The sequence below is a fragment of the Tursiops truncatus genome, chromosome 4, assembly GCF_011762595.2.
Source record: "Tursiops truncatus isolate mTurTru1 chromosome 4, mTurTru1.mat.Y, whole genome shotgun sequence".
In the NCBI taxonomy this organism is placed as follows: domain Eukaryota; kingdom Metazoa; phylum Chordata; class Mammalia; order Artiodactyla; family Delphinidae; genus Tursiops; species Tursiops truncatus.
The window spans coordinates 56,086,984-56,100,633 of record NC_047037.1 but is presented as its reverse complement, the minus strand read 5'-3'; the positions used below and the strand labels follow the sequence as shown (position 1 = coordinate 56,100,633).

The 13,650-nt window shown below is 36.9% G+C and overlaps 1 protein-coding gene across 1 annotated transcript in view; it reads right to left on the bottom strand.

The window, feature by feature from the left end:
• Positions 1 to 2,459: 2,459 nt before the first annotated feature.
• KCNMB2 (potassium calcium-activated channel subfamily M regulatory beta subunit 2) overlaps positions 2,460 to 13,650 on the bottom strand; it is a 29,740-nt gene continuing 18,549 nt past the window's right edge. Inside the window, exon 4 of the mRNA XM_019946045.3 lies at positions 2,460 to 2,744. Coding sequence (XP_019801604.1) covers positions 2,460 to 2,744 — 285 coding nt within the window. The remainder of the gene's footprint in view (positions 2,745 to 13,650) is intronic.

Here is a 13,650-nt window from a genome sequence, read left to right as displayed (position 1 = left end):
TTGATGTGGATTAAAGACCTAGCTGTTCTCTATTTTTTCGTATGTATTATCTCAACCCTTCCAGTAGATTACAAATTCATTCTTAAGAGAGAAGTCAGTGGTATACTTTGTATTATTCCTTATAGTTCCTGCAAATGTGAAAGGGTGGAACAGATTCAGCTTAAAAATTGTCTGTTCAGTCCTGCTTCCCTTCCAGACCTCATTAGTGTTATCTGAAAGACCCCAAAGCCGTGTAAATGGTTACCACAATGGGAAAGCTGCAAGCTGGGTACTTTCTCAGCTCTGTGTCATCTTAGTGTTTGTGTAACCTTGGGGAAGCTACTTAACATCTCTGAGTTTCAACATTCTCATCTGTAGGATAGGATAATAATAGTGCTCCCTCTAATAGGGTTGTTATAAACATTGTTAGTTAACACATGCAAAACATTTAAAACATTATTACTAGCCCCAGTTCTTTCTCCTTTAATAATGAGTATTTAATTGCATATACATTTAAATTACTTTAAGGGGCTGTTGCTTTATTGGAATTCAAGAAGGCACTAGTTAACTACTTTTTGGTGTCATTATTTTGAGATTTCTACAATCTTATCTGATACATCAGTTGGGAATCTTTAATTAAAAATCCAGAAGAAAATAAAAAGTAACTCATATAATAATACTTGCATATGTTTCACCCTTGGATCACTTGAAGGAAGCCCAAGGAACATTAAAGGTTGTAAATTTTTAGCTCTGTAGTCACAAAGATTTCTCTATCATCTTCAGAATTATGTTTTTAAGGTGGAGTAAGAATTGAGCTTTCCATCATATTTTCCAAGTATTCATAATATTGTGTGTATGTGTTTGGGTGTTAAAAAGGGAACTTTCTTTATAATCTCTTTAAATAAGCTTAAAAATAGTGAATCATAGGTTTTTGGCCTGCCATGGGCTTGCCAGCTTAGAGTGTAAGAGGTATTCAAATCTTGCTGATATAATGGATTTTCTTTTAAGTTTTAATTACACATTTGAAGTCCTGATTATACCCTATGGATTTATTTATGAAAAGTCAAACTGTGTATTACAATATTGCAGAATACTTTCTACTTCATCAGATTAATGTCACCATTTGTTCCACAAATATGATTTGTAAAATTCTGCAATACCTTGATACTACATTAGAAAAAGTTACTTAAATAGATGAGAAAGATAGATGTTTGTCTTCTTCTTCTGATATTGATGTTAAATAAAAGACGGAATGTTTTTGTTTAAAACCAATTCCTCATTCCCCCACCCCCACCCCCACCTCCAAACACAAGAAGTTAATGTCAGTGTGAACAAAGGCTTCCTTTAAATCTGTTATTCAGTTCAAGTGTGTGTCAGGAAAAAAAAGTGTGTATAAAATCTAACAACAAAAAAGGGAACTGTAAATAGAAAAGTAAAACATGTAGAGGAGACAAATATTCTGTGCATATAGCTTTAAAATCCCATCAGGGAGTACTTGTCAGAAAGAGAAACTACATACTCATTAATTTAAACATAAATTCCCAAAAGCAATATTCCAATATGTTAATTTGCCACAATAGATTTACCCATTGAAATCAGTCCACCAGTCTTGACCAGCAAGTAGGATCTTAATTTTACCATCTAACAGTTCAATTGAAATGGAATAAAGATTTTAACACAAATATCTTAGTAACATAGACTTTCCCAGATTGTAATGGAGCATCTATTCAACATTGTCAGTTCACAGGTAATGAAACTCCTTGTAAATGTTATTTCCTCACACAGTAGCAGGGTCTTACATGGAAAAGGGCTCTGTTCACTTTCTATTTAAAGCACAGGAAGAGATTATAGAATTGGTTAAGGAAAACAGCTTATTTTTTGGAAATCAGTTAAAAAATCTAAAGTTATGAGTATAAAGTAATAAAAGAAAAATAGCTGGCTGGGTTTCCCCCCTTCTTTACAGTGATATGGTAGAAATACAAGGAAAATGCCTAAAGTCCTAAAGGAAATCTGGTACCTTCACTTGCTACAGGGCTCAGTATAGAGTAAGGAAAAAAAATATTTTTGGCTGCAGCTTTAGTAAACAATGAATGATGAAAAATATTGCAGAAATATCTTCAAGAAATCTGACCACTCTGAGCACAGACCTTATCACACTGATATTGTCTATATACCTCCACGAAGCTTGGCAAATGAATAACTGAGCCTGATTTTGGTGGAAGGAGAGAAGGAAGTACTAGTTCCAGCTTTGAACCAAGATTATGAAAAAAACCCAACCAACAGAAAACAGTTATTTCTTCTCCTGAATAATAAAGACATCATGTTTGCATATAGAACAGCTTTTGCATTATTGCTCTACGTATAAGAATATATTAAGGAACTCATAATAGACTGCACATTACAAACTTAAGGTTCTTTGGTGAAGAATGAAAGAAAACAGTATTTGAGCTTTAAAGAAAATGATCTCATCCACTTTGCTTTTATCTATTGATCTGTTGAATCCTCTCACAGAGCAGGGAGAGGTACTGTGTGAGTTTCACCATGGCAACGATAGCCACGCCCCCAGCCATCATACATGTTGGCCAAAAGAGTGAATGGAACAGCACGTTGGAACTGTAGAGTTTGGTTAGGATGACACTCTTCTGGTTTCCTTCCGGGTCAGAATAGCAGGAGAAGTGTTGGTACTTCCTGAAGTTTTCCATGACAACATTCACCAGGGACATGGATTCTTCAAAATTTTTTCCACACTTAGGTATATAGGAGCACTGTGGAAAATGAGATAAACTGTCACCAGAAGATACTCTATGTGTGTGTGTATGTGTGTGTGTGTGGTACTAGGAGGAGTACTGAGGCCAACTTAATGATCTGTGAAATAACCATGATGGTTTTTCTTTTCATATTCAAACTAGTGCCTCTAGAAACCCTAAGAACTCACACACTGATTAAAACAATGTTTTTAGGTATCCGGCCAAGATGTACTTTGATAGCTCACTCATATAGCTTAAATATTGATTAAAATTGGGTGACTCCAAAAAACAATTGGATAACTCCAGTGGATTCCTTTTGCCACAGCTAAGCATGGTGAGTGTTCGTTATTCTCCACTGAACATACTTTTCCATGGAACCAGAGTGTTGACCTTTCTGTCTTGTATCTGTCCACAGCTGTCAGTTATCTCAGGGAACTCTTACTCTTATCTTTTCAGCTTGGCTTCATTTTTTTCAGCCAAATCACCTTGGTCACCTTGCTGCTAGTCAAGAAGACAGCTGTACCCCTGGTGAGCTGCTAAAAAAGAATCTCAGAAAGTGTAGAGATATTGAATAAAGAGCTGTGATAAATGGTTCATGCCCAGTTAATGTTGACAAGGTAACTTTTTCCATAAAGCAAGGAAACATAAAGCAGAATCAATTCAGTTTACTCTTAAACCAGCACTCATCTGAGAATTTACAATAACTTTTCTTTGATTTTTTCACCTGCTATCTTTCTTGCTATATCTCTTGTATATGCCTCTCCTTTTTTTCCCTACACACTTACATCCTCTGATTTCTTTCTTTGTATCTCTCTTTTCCTTCCCTGCCCTGCCCTGCCTGCCAGCCCTCACCTCTCTATGTTACTTTCCCCTCTATTCCCTCTTCCTGTTCTCCTTTCTCCTTCTCTTCTCCCTCCCTCTTCTCTGGTTACAGATGGAATTAAAGAACTTTGTAGTTTTTCTTTTTATTACTTATTGGATATGTTTTTGCGTATATTTTCCTAATTTATAGATCAGTCTTTGAGGAGATGAAATCTCTGTGAACCTCTTCCTTGGTCTGTATGTGAACAGTGACAAAACTGATATAACAATGCATTTAACTTTTTAAAAAGTGAGGAAAAAAGTGATTTAAGTAACTTCTTTGGGAGATGTGTGGGCCCTTGGTTAAGTCTTTGCCCTCTTTATGGTAAGATGCCTCCCAATAGGAAAAAAATTCCTATCCTTTGTTATATACATTATCAAATGATTAATTGATTTACCTGAATTAAAATGGTTTGTGACAAGATCACTGCTAATCTCATGTTTTAATGTGAATTAGAAAACTATGCCCCCTCATCAAAACACTGTTATTCTCTGTTGAAAAATTGTGATAGTACACTGATTTTATGAAAAAAAACCCACATATTTTACTGCTACTACCAGTTTATAAGTTGTGATTTAAATATTGACATCTATGAGTTTTACAATGTCACTGGTACCCCTAGGATTGTACAGTACACAACTCATGCAACTGTATGTAGAGATACGGATGAGGTGGGCTGTTGGTGAACTTTGAGCTATACTGATGGGAGCTTGTGGGTAGGACCTTGGATTCCAGAACCAATTTAGATTTGTATATTTCACAGGAAGAAAATATAAAAGAAATGGAATGAGCTTTGCTAATGGAGTATGTTTGAATGACTCTTTCCCCTGACTTTTTAGTGGGTATACTGGCACTTGCTTTTTTTCACTGTGCTGTAATCACCGGATTATTTGTTTATAAACAGCAGGAAGATTCTTCAATTAGTTAAGAATGGAGGATGAGCATGCTGATATTTATCATAAACAAGGCTTAATATTCTCATACAAGGGCTGGTTGACAACCTCATATTTAATCAGCTAAGAATAAATGTGAGTACACTCATGAATGTGGTTAGTGCAGAGAGCTGGTACTAGCACAACATTAAGGGTCTGAAAGTATCTCCAAGAAAGCAGAATTTCTCAGTGAGTTATAACTTAGTATGAAAATTGGTCTATGACTGCCATGATACATTTTCTACTGCTTGGATGCTGGATTGAAAGAGTTTAAAGAAGTAAGGGGATACCTTTATATTTTTCCTTCTTCAGCACTGTTAGATCATGTCTACAATTTTTTTAATGCTTTGATTCAAAAAACAGTAAAAAAATTTAAAGACAAGTCATTTGTGGTTGAATTAAAAAAGAGCCAATTTAGCGTATGAATGCATCAGGTTTCTTTATATTTTGGTGCCAAGAGAGTTTATAGTGGTAGTTTTAGTGGCTAACAGTACTAAGTTATTGAAATGGTCTCAATAAAAATGGAATTCCATTAAAAATGGAGTTTTTCCTTTTCTTATGCTGTTGTGACTTGATTTGGCTTTTAAATTTTTTTTGGAGAAACATTTATCAGCCAGTGACAATAATTTTGTCACTATATAAGATTCTTCCAAATACAATGCGATATACATTACTTTTGAGACCATCTAGCAAGGTTGTAATACAGGAGCTGCTTTATTAAAGCTTCTAGTCATCAGGGTCTCAAATGCACGTTTGGACTGGCCAGATGAGGTGTGTCCCATACATGATCGGGTGTGGGTCCTCAGGGCCAGGCACTTAGAAATGCAACTCCACGTTACTGGTAGAGAAAAGATTTCTCTGCCCTTGTGTTTTTAGCTTTTTCTAACCTTGCCACCCACCACCTTTCAACACACATAAACTGGCTCCCACTAGATTATTATTATCCTTGAAAATTCTATCATAATATGTCAATCATTCATTTACTTCTATTATTGATGGGTCCTTCTTTTGTGCTAATGAATATATAAGGTAGTATCACAAGCCCCTGACGTGTCTTCAAGAGGTCTGGTTACTGTGTTACTGTGTTTCTATAGCAAGTTACTTGGCTCCTCAGAATCAACTTTTGTATATAGTAGGGTTAATAGAGCCTTCCTGGCAAGGTGTGTGAGGATTAAATTATGAATATGCATAAAGCATCAATAAATTTTCTTTAACATATTTTTTATTGGAATATCACATTTGTCCTTACGATCTAAAGTCTTTAAACAAGTGCCACATACTAAAGTAAGAAAACGTTAAGGAGGGTAAAATTACTAGTTATGTGGTTTTCACAGGAACAGTCCTGTTTGATGGCTCTTGTCATGTATTCCTTGTTTTTGTGTCCAAAGAGATTTGACATTATGCTGAATCCTACATTAGGATTCTAAGTTTTTGTTTCAAACTATAGCCATGTGTATGTTTCTGAGACTGGTATGAATTTGGGGTAAAGATTTAGTGATCTTATGATTTTATCACATGTTTGGAGAGTGCATTTCAACAAATGAAAACTTTAGTAAGTGATCAACACTTAGTTGGAAAAATGTAATGTAGATTGAAAAGGTAAAAATCCTTGTGTTTTTAGATCATTCTTTTCTTGGTGGGAGGTATGGGCTAGGAAAGATTTAACTTTTAGACTGCATGATATATAACACAAAGGAACATATGAATAATAATTTTATATATACAACACACTTAAATGCCACTCAAAATTTGTTTATATATATTTATATTACCATGGCTATAGGTCCTTCTTTCTTTTGTGCCTAACATATGGATATAGAAACCTAGCAAAACTCTGAGGCAGCCATTCAGGGGAAGATTTAGACCCTTATCTCTCTTCTCTCTTTTTTTTAATTTTTATTTTTAATTAATTAATTTTTGGCTGTGCTGGGTCTTCATTGCTGCAAGTGGGCTTTCTCTAGTTGCAAAGAGCGGGGGCTACTCTTCATTGTGGTGTGCAGGCTTCTCACTGTGGTGGCTTCTCTTGCTGCAGAGCACAGGCTGCAGGCATGCGCTTCAGGGGCTGTGGCTCGTGGGCTCCAGAGCGCAGGCTCAGCAGTTGTGGCGCGTGGGCTTAGTTGCTCCGCGGCATGTGGGATCTTCCCACACCAGGGCTCAAACCCGTGTCCCCTGCATTGGCAGGCGGACTCCCAACCACTGCGCCACCAGGGAAGCCCTCACATCTCTCTTCTTAATCCTGAATTTTGTTAATAAACCTTTGTGCTTTTCCAACTCCCTTAAATTCTCTTTAGTATTGAAAATACAGAGATGGCCCCACAACGTGACCCTTCATCTCCCCAGCTGAGGAAACCTGGATCCTGTCACCTTCTCCTGACTGTCTTTTCCCTTACCACAAGGATTTAGCAATTGCATCTTCTCTCCAGTTCTTTGGAAAGCAACTGAAAGTTTTCTTAGCCTCCCTTCCAGAATCTTTCACATCAATAGAGAAGTGAAAGTTTTGAGAAAGTACCTGTTGGGCTTTTGCTAAGCCATGCTTCACTAGGCATGTGTGAAGCAAAAAGTGACAAGCCTTCACCCTAAAAATAAAAGCTGTGGGAAGGAGTGGGGGCAGTAGGAAGGGTATATTTGGCTGGATAACCTCACTGGTCAGCCTCCTTTTCTTTATGATGGTAGGAAGGGAACTATTAATTCTCAGGATCACCTCAGGGGAAGGGTTTGTTCTTCATTTGTTCTTTTATTAAAAGGGTAGTGTCTTATTTCAGAGAGGGGTTAAGTTTGATGAAATCTAATCAATATGTTTTGAGTGTCTCTAAAGTACCATTAGCATGCTGGGTATAGGCATGAAAAACATAAACAATTTAAAACAGATCATTAGAGAGAAACAGGACAAGGGTGGTGGGAATGATGAAGTGGGACCAGCAATGAGGCTGAAAAGGCTCTTAGTAAAGGCTCTACACTTCACAGAGGTGGGCCACAAATTTGTGAGAACTCTGTGGTATCCAGGGCATCCTAGTCCACAATGCCTACAAGATAAAAACAAAAACACTGCTCATTGAAGCATAAATATCTTGGTTCTAAAGTCAGATGGGACTTCTTCAGTGTCCACAAACAATGAGTATTGTGTACATGTTTATTAAGCATGTATGACGTGCCAGGCTTTGTGTTCTGTGCTGGAGAAGGAGACATAATCCCTATATTCAAAGGATGTAGAGATCCCCAGCTGGCAGTCTTGGAGTACTCTAAACTTTTGAGTTCTTTGAACATTAGTGATGGACAGAGGAGGTGAGAGAGTAAACTGGGATGTTATTTTCATTCTTGTTTGAGACTTCCTGCTTCTTACCATCACTTTTAAAAAGGCGAATCCCACAACATTTAGACAATTTTAGTTTGCACTCCTAGTATCTGCTTGATTTTGGCAAGTGGGACTGTTTGAAATGTTTGGTAGAGGAGAGGAAAACAGTATTCACACTCTGCTATGTACCATAGTTTCCTGCAGTATCGGGAGACAGATTCCTCCAGAGAGGTTTTCCTTTTCTGTGTTTTCCAGAGCTTTCACATTTGTTGTGGCATTACTGCTTGATGTAGAGTAGAGGAGAAGCTTAAAAGACCTATGAAATCCACTAATGAAATAGAAGCCATGTGGAGCTGCAGGATTAGTTAATACCCACAATAGCTTAAGCCATGGAGCCCTCAGGTCCATGATGTATCCAGTTAGCCCTTGAGTAAGTCAGATATCTAATTTGACCTTGCCCTTCACCATGATCCTCTTTCTCAGCAATGGAAAGGAGTAGGTTCATTTTTCCATGCTTTTCTTCTTGATGCTCAGTGCAAGCTGTTTTGGGACACATTCTTCCCTTCATTTCTGCACAAAGATGCCCTTAACTGTGCCATAATTCAGTTTTGGTGAGTAGTGACTAAACTTTGTCAATCACAGAAGCATTTCTGAATCTATGGTCCGTAGGTAGTTTCAGGAAATTTCTAATTTAAATATCCCTAAATTTAAGGTGCTGATTATGGGGATGTCATATGTCTAATTTCTGGGCATGTTTTTTCCCATCTTTTCAGGGTGCACTACTATCTAATATGCATTCTGTGTAAACTGGTGTTGAATATACAACCTTGACTGTTCCTGTGGGTCACGGATAGTTCTAGTCCTTGTTCATGGCCTTTTACTTGATCCTAATCACCTCTTGGAGTATGATGAAATGGCATGGATTCTCACCTATTCACTAAAATATACCATCAGAAGGATAAATATTTCTTAGAATTTAGAGTTTTTTAAAACTCTTATCTTTACCCTCTCAAGAGGATGAGCTAATGTTTTGCTTTTTAAGAGAGAGCATGTTTAGGTAAAGAGACTTAGATTTTAATTCAGACCTAATTAGAGAATGTGTGAGTTTGGGAAAATTATTTCATTTTCTGACCTCAGCTTCATTATTGTGAAGTGGAGATAACAGTGGTACCTAATATGTGAGATTGTTGCTGTAATTAAACAAATGAGTTCATGTAAAATATTTAGTATTATACAGTGCCTGGCACATTTTAAGCTCTTGATAAAATTTGGCTATTACCACTTTAGGAGTAGGGTTTTAGTCAGGATTAAATGAGATGATTTTTATAAAGTTCTTGGCATAGTGCTGGGCACATAGTATATAGTAGATACTTAATAAATGTGGGCCCCTCTTTTTTTCCCATTTAGATTCTCAACTTCACTTTATTTTCTTCCCTTTTTTCCTTACCCTACCAAATGCTGTACAGAGGAACTCAGTGTTTACAAGCTTTGATTAAAATTGTAGAATCTCCCAGCATTCAAGCTAAAAGCTAAATAAAATCTGGAGCAGTGGTTTTGCCACTGTCTGGAGACTTTTTTTTTCCGCGGTACGCGGGCCTCTCACCGCTGCGGCCCCTCCCGCTGCAGAGCACAGGCTCCGGACGCGCAGGCTCAGTGGCCCCGGCTCACGGGCCCAGCCACTCTGCGGCATGCTGGATCCTCCCAGACCGGGGCACGAACCAGCGTCCCCTGCATCGGCAGGCGGACTCACAACCACCGCGCCACCAGGGAAGCCCTGGAGACACTTTTAGTTGTCACACTTGGAGGGAGGATGATGCTAGTCATCTAGTGGGTAAAGGCCAGGGATGCTGCTAAAGATCCTACAATGTACAGAACAAGTCTCCACCCCACCCTCACAGACGACAAAGGAATATTCCACCCCAAATGTTAATAGCCTTGAGGCTGAGAAATTCTAGTCCAGATATGTATATTCTCTGGATGTGCAGAACTCAGAAGGCTTCAGAAAGGTGACAAAATGAGGGGTGATGCTGAGTCTGGAGTTATAAATAATTGGTTAATTTATATAATTTACTCTCCATCCAAAATAGCTGTCTTCCTCATGACAGCGATATATAACATACTACATATATGGTAGTACACTACATACCAAAAATGGATATACTTTCTGGTTTTGCACAAAGATTCATTTTTAATACTCTTTTAAATCAGATGGGCATGTTTTGGGGATCCCTGGTGGGTAAACAAGGTTTTAAACTCTCAAAGGAGATCAGCATTGAGAAATTTAACAACCATAGTGAATTAATACGCAGCCACAGTTTATGATTCCTGTGACAGCCTTGTAGCCAGAAGAGGCAGGGGTTCTTGAGCCTGCTTGCAGCTCCTAGAGACCGTTAGTCAGCCAGTTGCTCCACAAGAGCATGCCAGCTTATCGGCTTAAGCAGCTTCAGTTGTAATATGGACAAGAGGTTGGTCACTGAATTTAAAAGCCAAAGAAAAAGACTATATGAGAGAGTGTGAAAATTTAAAAATAAAATCCTTTTGGATATCTTTCTACAAAGAAGCAGACGGCTTGACTGATATACCTTTGCCTCCTGTTGTCCCAAATCAAACATTGTCAGTAGTGCCTTATGTATCTCAGTAAAACCGTGCCCATTCGTTGGTAACTATGGGGAAGACTACTATTTTTGGTGAGCTTGGGGAATAGTAATAAGAAGGAGAGGTCAAGATAGAGAATATTTTAATTTTTCTCCCCAGGAATATCCTGTATATTTCTCATGCTACATTAAGATCATGGTTTAGTGACCTTTTGACATGGTGATAACTGTATTTTCCACGTATCTACTTCTGATTAAAGGCAGAGGACAGCTAACCAGCGAGTGAAGAACTACTGGGCCAGGAAGGTGATCCAGCTGTTTGGTGTTTTCTTTCCCCTGGAAGTGTCTGTTGATTCTAGAAGGGGGCTGAGATCCTAGAAGGTTGGATGGAATTTTTGACAGCCTTGAAGAGCTAAGGGCAGGAATTATCATTAACAACCTATCAAGTGGGGGCTCTGATGACACCCTATTCACTTTGGGCTGGGACTGTTAAGGGCTGCATCCTAGGAGTAATGGTCAACCTGAAGAAGATAGGTCCTCAAAGGGACTTAAGTTCAAACTTGAATATCTCAATTTATGTAGTCAGAATAAGGTGATCACGAATGGCACCTAGGGGCCTTGCAGAAGCAAATGGAAGTAATTTTTGGAAAAGATGACATCATAATATCAACCTAGGCTTAAAATTGTTTTTATAAATAATTTTGCAGATATGGTGTTTGACAACTAATAAAAAATAACCAGACATTACAATGCAACGTGAAAACAATTAAAAAAAAAATAGAACAGGCACATAGGGGCTTCAGATATTGTAGTCATCAAAATAAACTTTAGTAACTACAATTTTACTTTTATGTTGAAGAATTTAAAAGAGAATAATTAGAATACTGCAGAAAACTAGAAATTATAAATAAGATCCAAATGGATATTCTAGAAATGAAAAATACAATAAGAGAAATTAAGAGCTCAATGGATGGGTTTAAGAGATTAGTCAGAGCTGAGGAAAGAACTGTGAATCAGAAGGTAGGTCAATATCTATAATGAAGCACAGAGAGACAAAAGGAGGGAGAATATTAAATACAAAAGAGACAGGAAGACACACAGGGGATACAATGAGAATACCTAACATACAGTCCGTAGGAATTCAAAAAGGAGAAGAGGGAAAGAATGAGAGCAGAGATAATATTTGATGAGATAATGACTGAGAACCTTCTAAAATTGACAAAGAACATCAAGGAAGAGGGAGAGAGGCCCTGGGAACACTAAGCAGGCTAAATAGAAATAAATGTTTACTTTGGCACATAGTAGTTCAACTGTAGAAAACCAAAGAAAATAATCTTTAAAGTAGACCAAAATTACCTTCAAAGAAGTAGCAATTAGACTGAGAGCTGATTTCCAAATAGTAGTAATGCTCACCAGAAGACAATGGAATGCTTTGAATGTACAGAAATAAAATAACAGCCAACTTAGAATTATATACTCAGTGAATATATACTTTGAGAATGAAAATGAAAAGAAAATATTTTCAGATAAATGAATGCTTAGAGATTTCTTTAGAGCAGATATTGCACTAAATAATTAAAGAGTGTTCTTCAGGAAGTAGGAAAAAATGATCCCAGACCAAGGATAAAGGAAGGAATGAAGAATAAGAAAATGGAAAATGATGTGGACACATCTAAATAGATAGCTACTATATACAAAAACAATAATAATATCTTCATGGGCTTAAAGTATATATCGAATAAAAATGATGATAATATATAACTTGAGAAGAGAATAAATGGAGTTAAAATGTTTTAATATCCTTGATTAGTCAAGATTGCAAGTTGTAATCACTAGTTAAACACTAAAAGAATAGTGACAGAACACATAACTTCCAAGAAAATAGAGGGGAAAATGGGATCATAAAAATAATCCAGTGAAGAAAGGGTGCTCTTTTCATAAATGGACTTGGACAAATGATTGTCCATATGAATAAAAAAGAAACCTAGAAACTTGACTCTTGCATAAAAATCAATTCCAGGCAGATTGTACTCTAAATGTGAAAGGAGAAACAATAACATTTCTAGAAGATAGTTTGGGAGAATGACTTCATGATCTCAGGGTAGGTGAAGACTTTTTAAACAGACAGCAGGACAACCAAACGTTTGAAAAAAAGAAAGAAAAGAAAACGAAAGAAAGGAAGAAGAAGAGGAAGAAAGGAAAAAGAAAAAAGAGAAAAGAGAAAAATATTGACAAGGTTTGGTTGCACTGGAATTAGAGACTTCTTTCATTCAAATACATCATTAAGAGAGTGGAAAGGCCACCTTTCATTTCAGGAGAAGGTATTTGCAACGCAACAATCAAGGAAGGTTCATATCTAGATTTAAAGAATTCCTACAATGAATACTAAGAAGAAACCATCTAATAGAATCAATTCAATAGAAAACAAGGGACTTGAACAGACATTATAAAAAAAAAGGATATTCAAAATGCCAATAAATAAATGAAAATGTACTTAATAACATTAGTCACCAGAACTGCAAGGTTCTGATTTCCTGCAAGTGCAGGATATGTTTTATTTCTTTGCTTTCATGGTGGTTATGTGGGGGAATCTCTATAACAAGTGCTTGAGCTGTACTTTTTCATTTCTTGCATGTTTTACAGTTAAAAACAGGTAAATAAACCAAACAATGACCTAGTATCATACTGACAGCAGACAGAATACTGGTCCTAAAATTTTAACTGAGATTTTCCATGGTAGGTTCACTCCCGATTTATAGCTTACATACTGCATTCATAGGGTTTATAGCTTACATACTGCATTCATTCATACTGCATTCATACTGTAGTGATAAAGTGTCAAAACGAGAAAATGGAAATATGTCCCACTTTTTGATGCCTATTCAATTTTGGCCAATTTCCAATTCCTTGGAGATTTGAGAGTTTTACAGACATTCATCATTACAGGTCAGTTTTGATTTAAAAACTTGGCTTGAGGGATCTTGAAAAACGTATACTTTGTGGGAGAACTAAGCTATGTATATTTGTAGAATAGGATTAGGACTGGTATTGTTTGTGGGTACCACAAACAAAAGGAAATCAGAGCAGACATTGTGTCCTCAGAGATATTTGCAAGAATTCTTTTAAGTTACTGTAACCAAAATGCAAGGTGGGTTTACTTACTTTTTGTTAATATATCACAAAACGAATCCTATGTTCTAGTATCAAGCTTTGCAGCTACTGAATTTTTTTCAATACATATAAT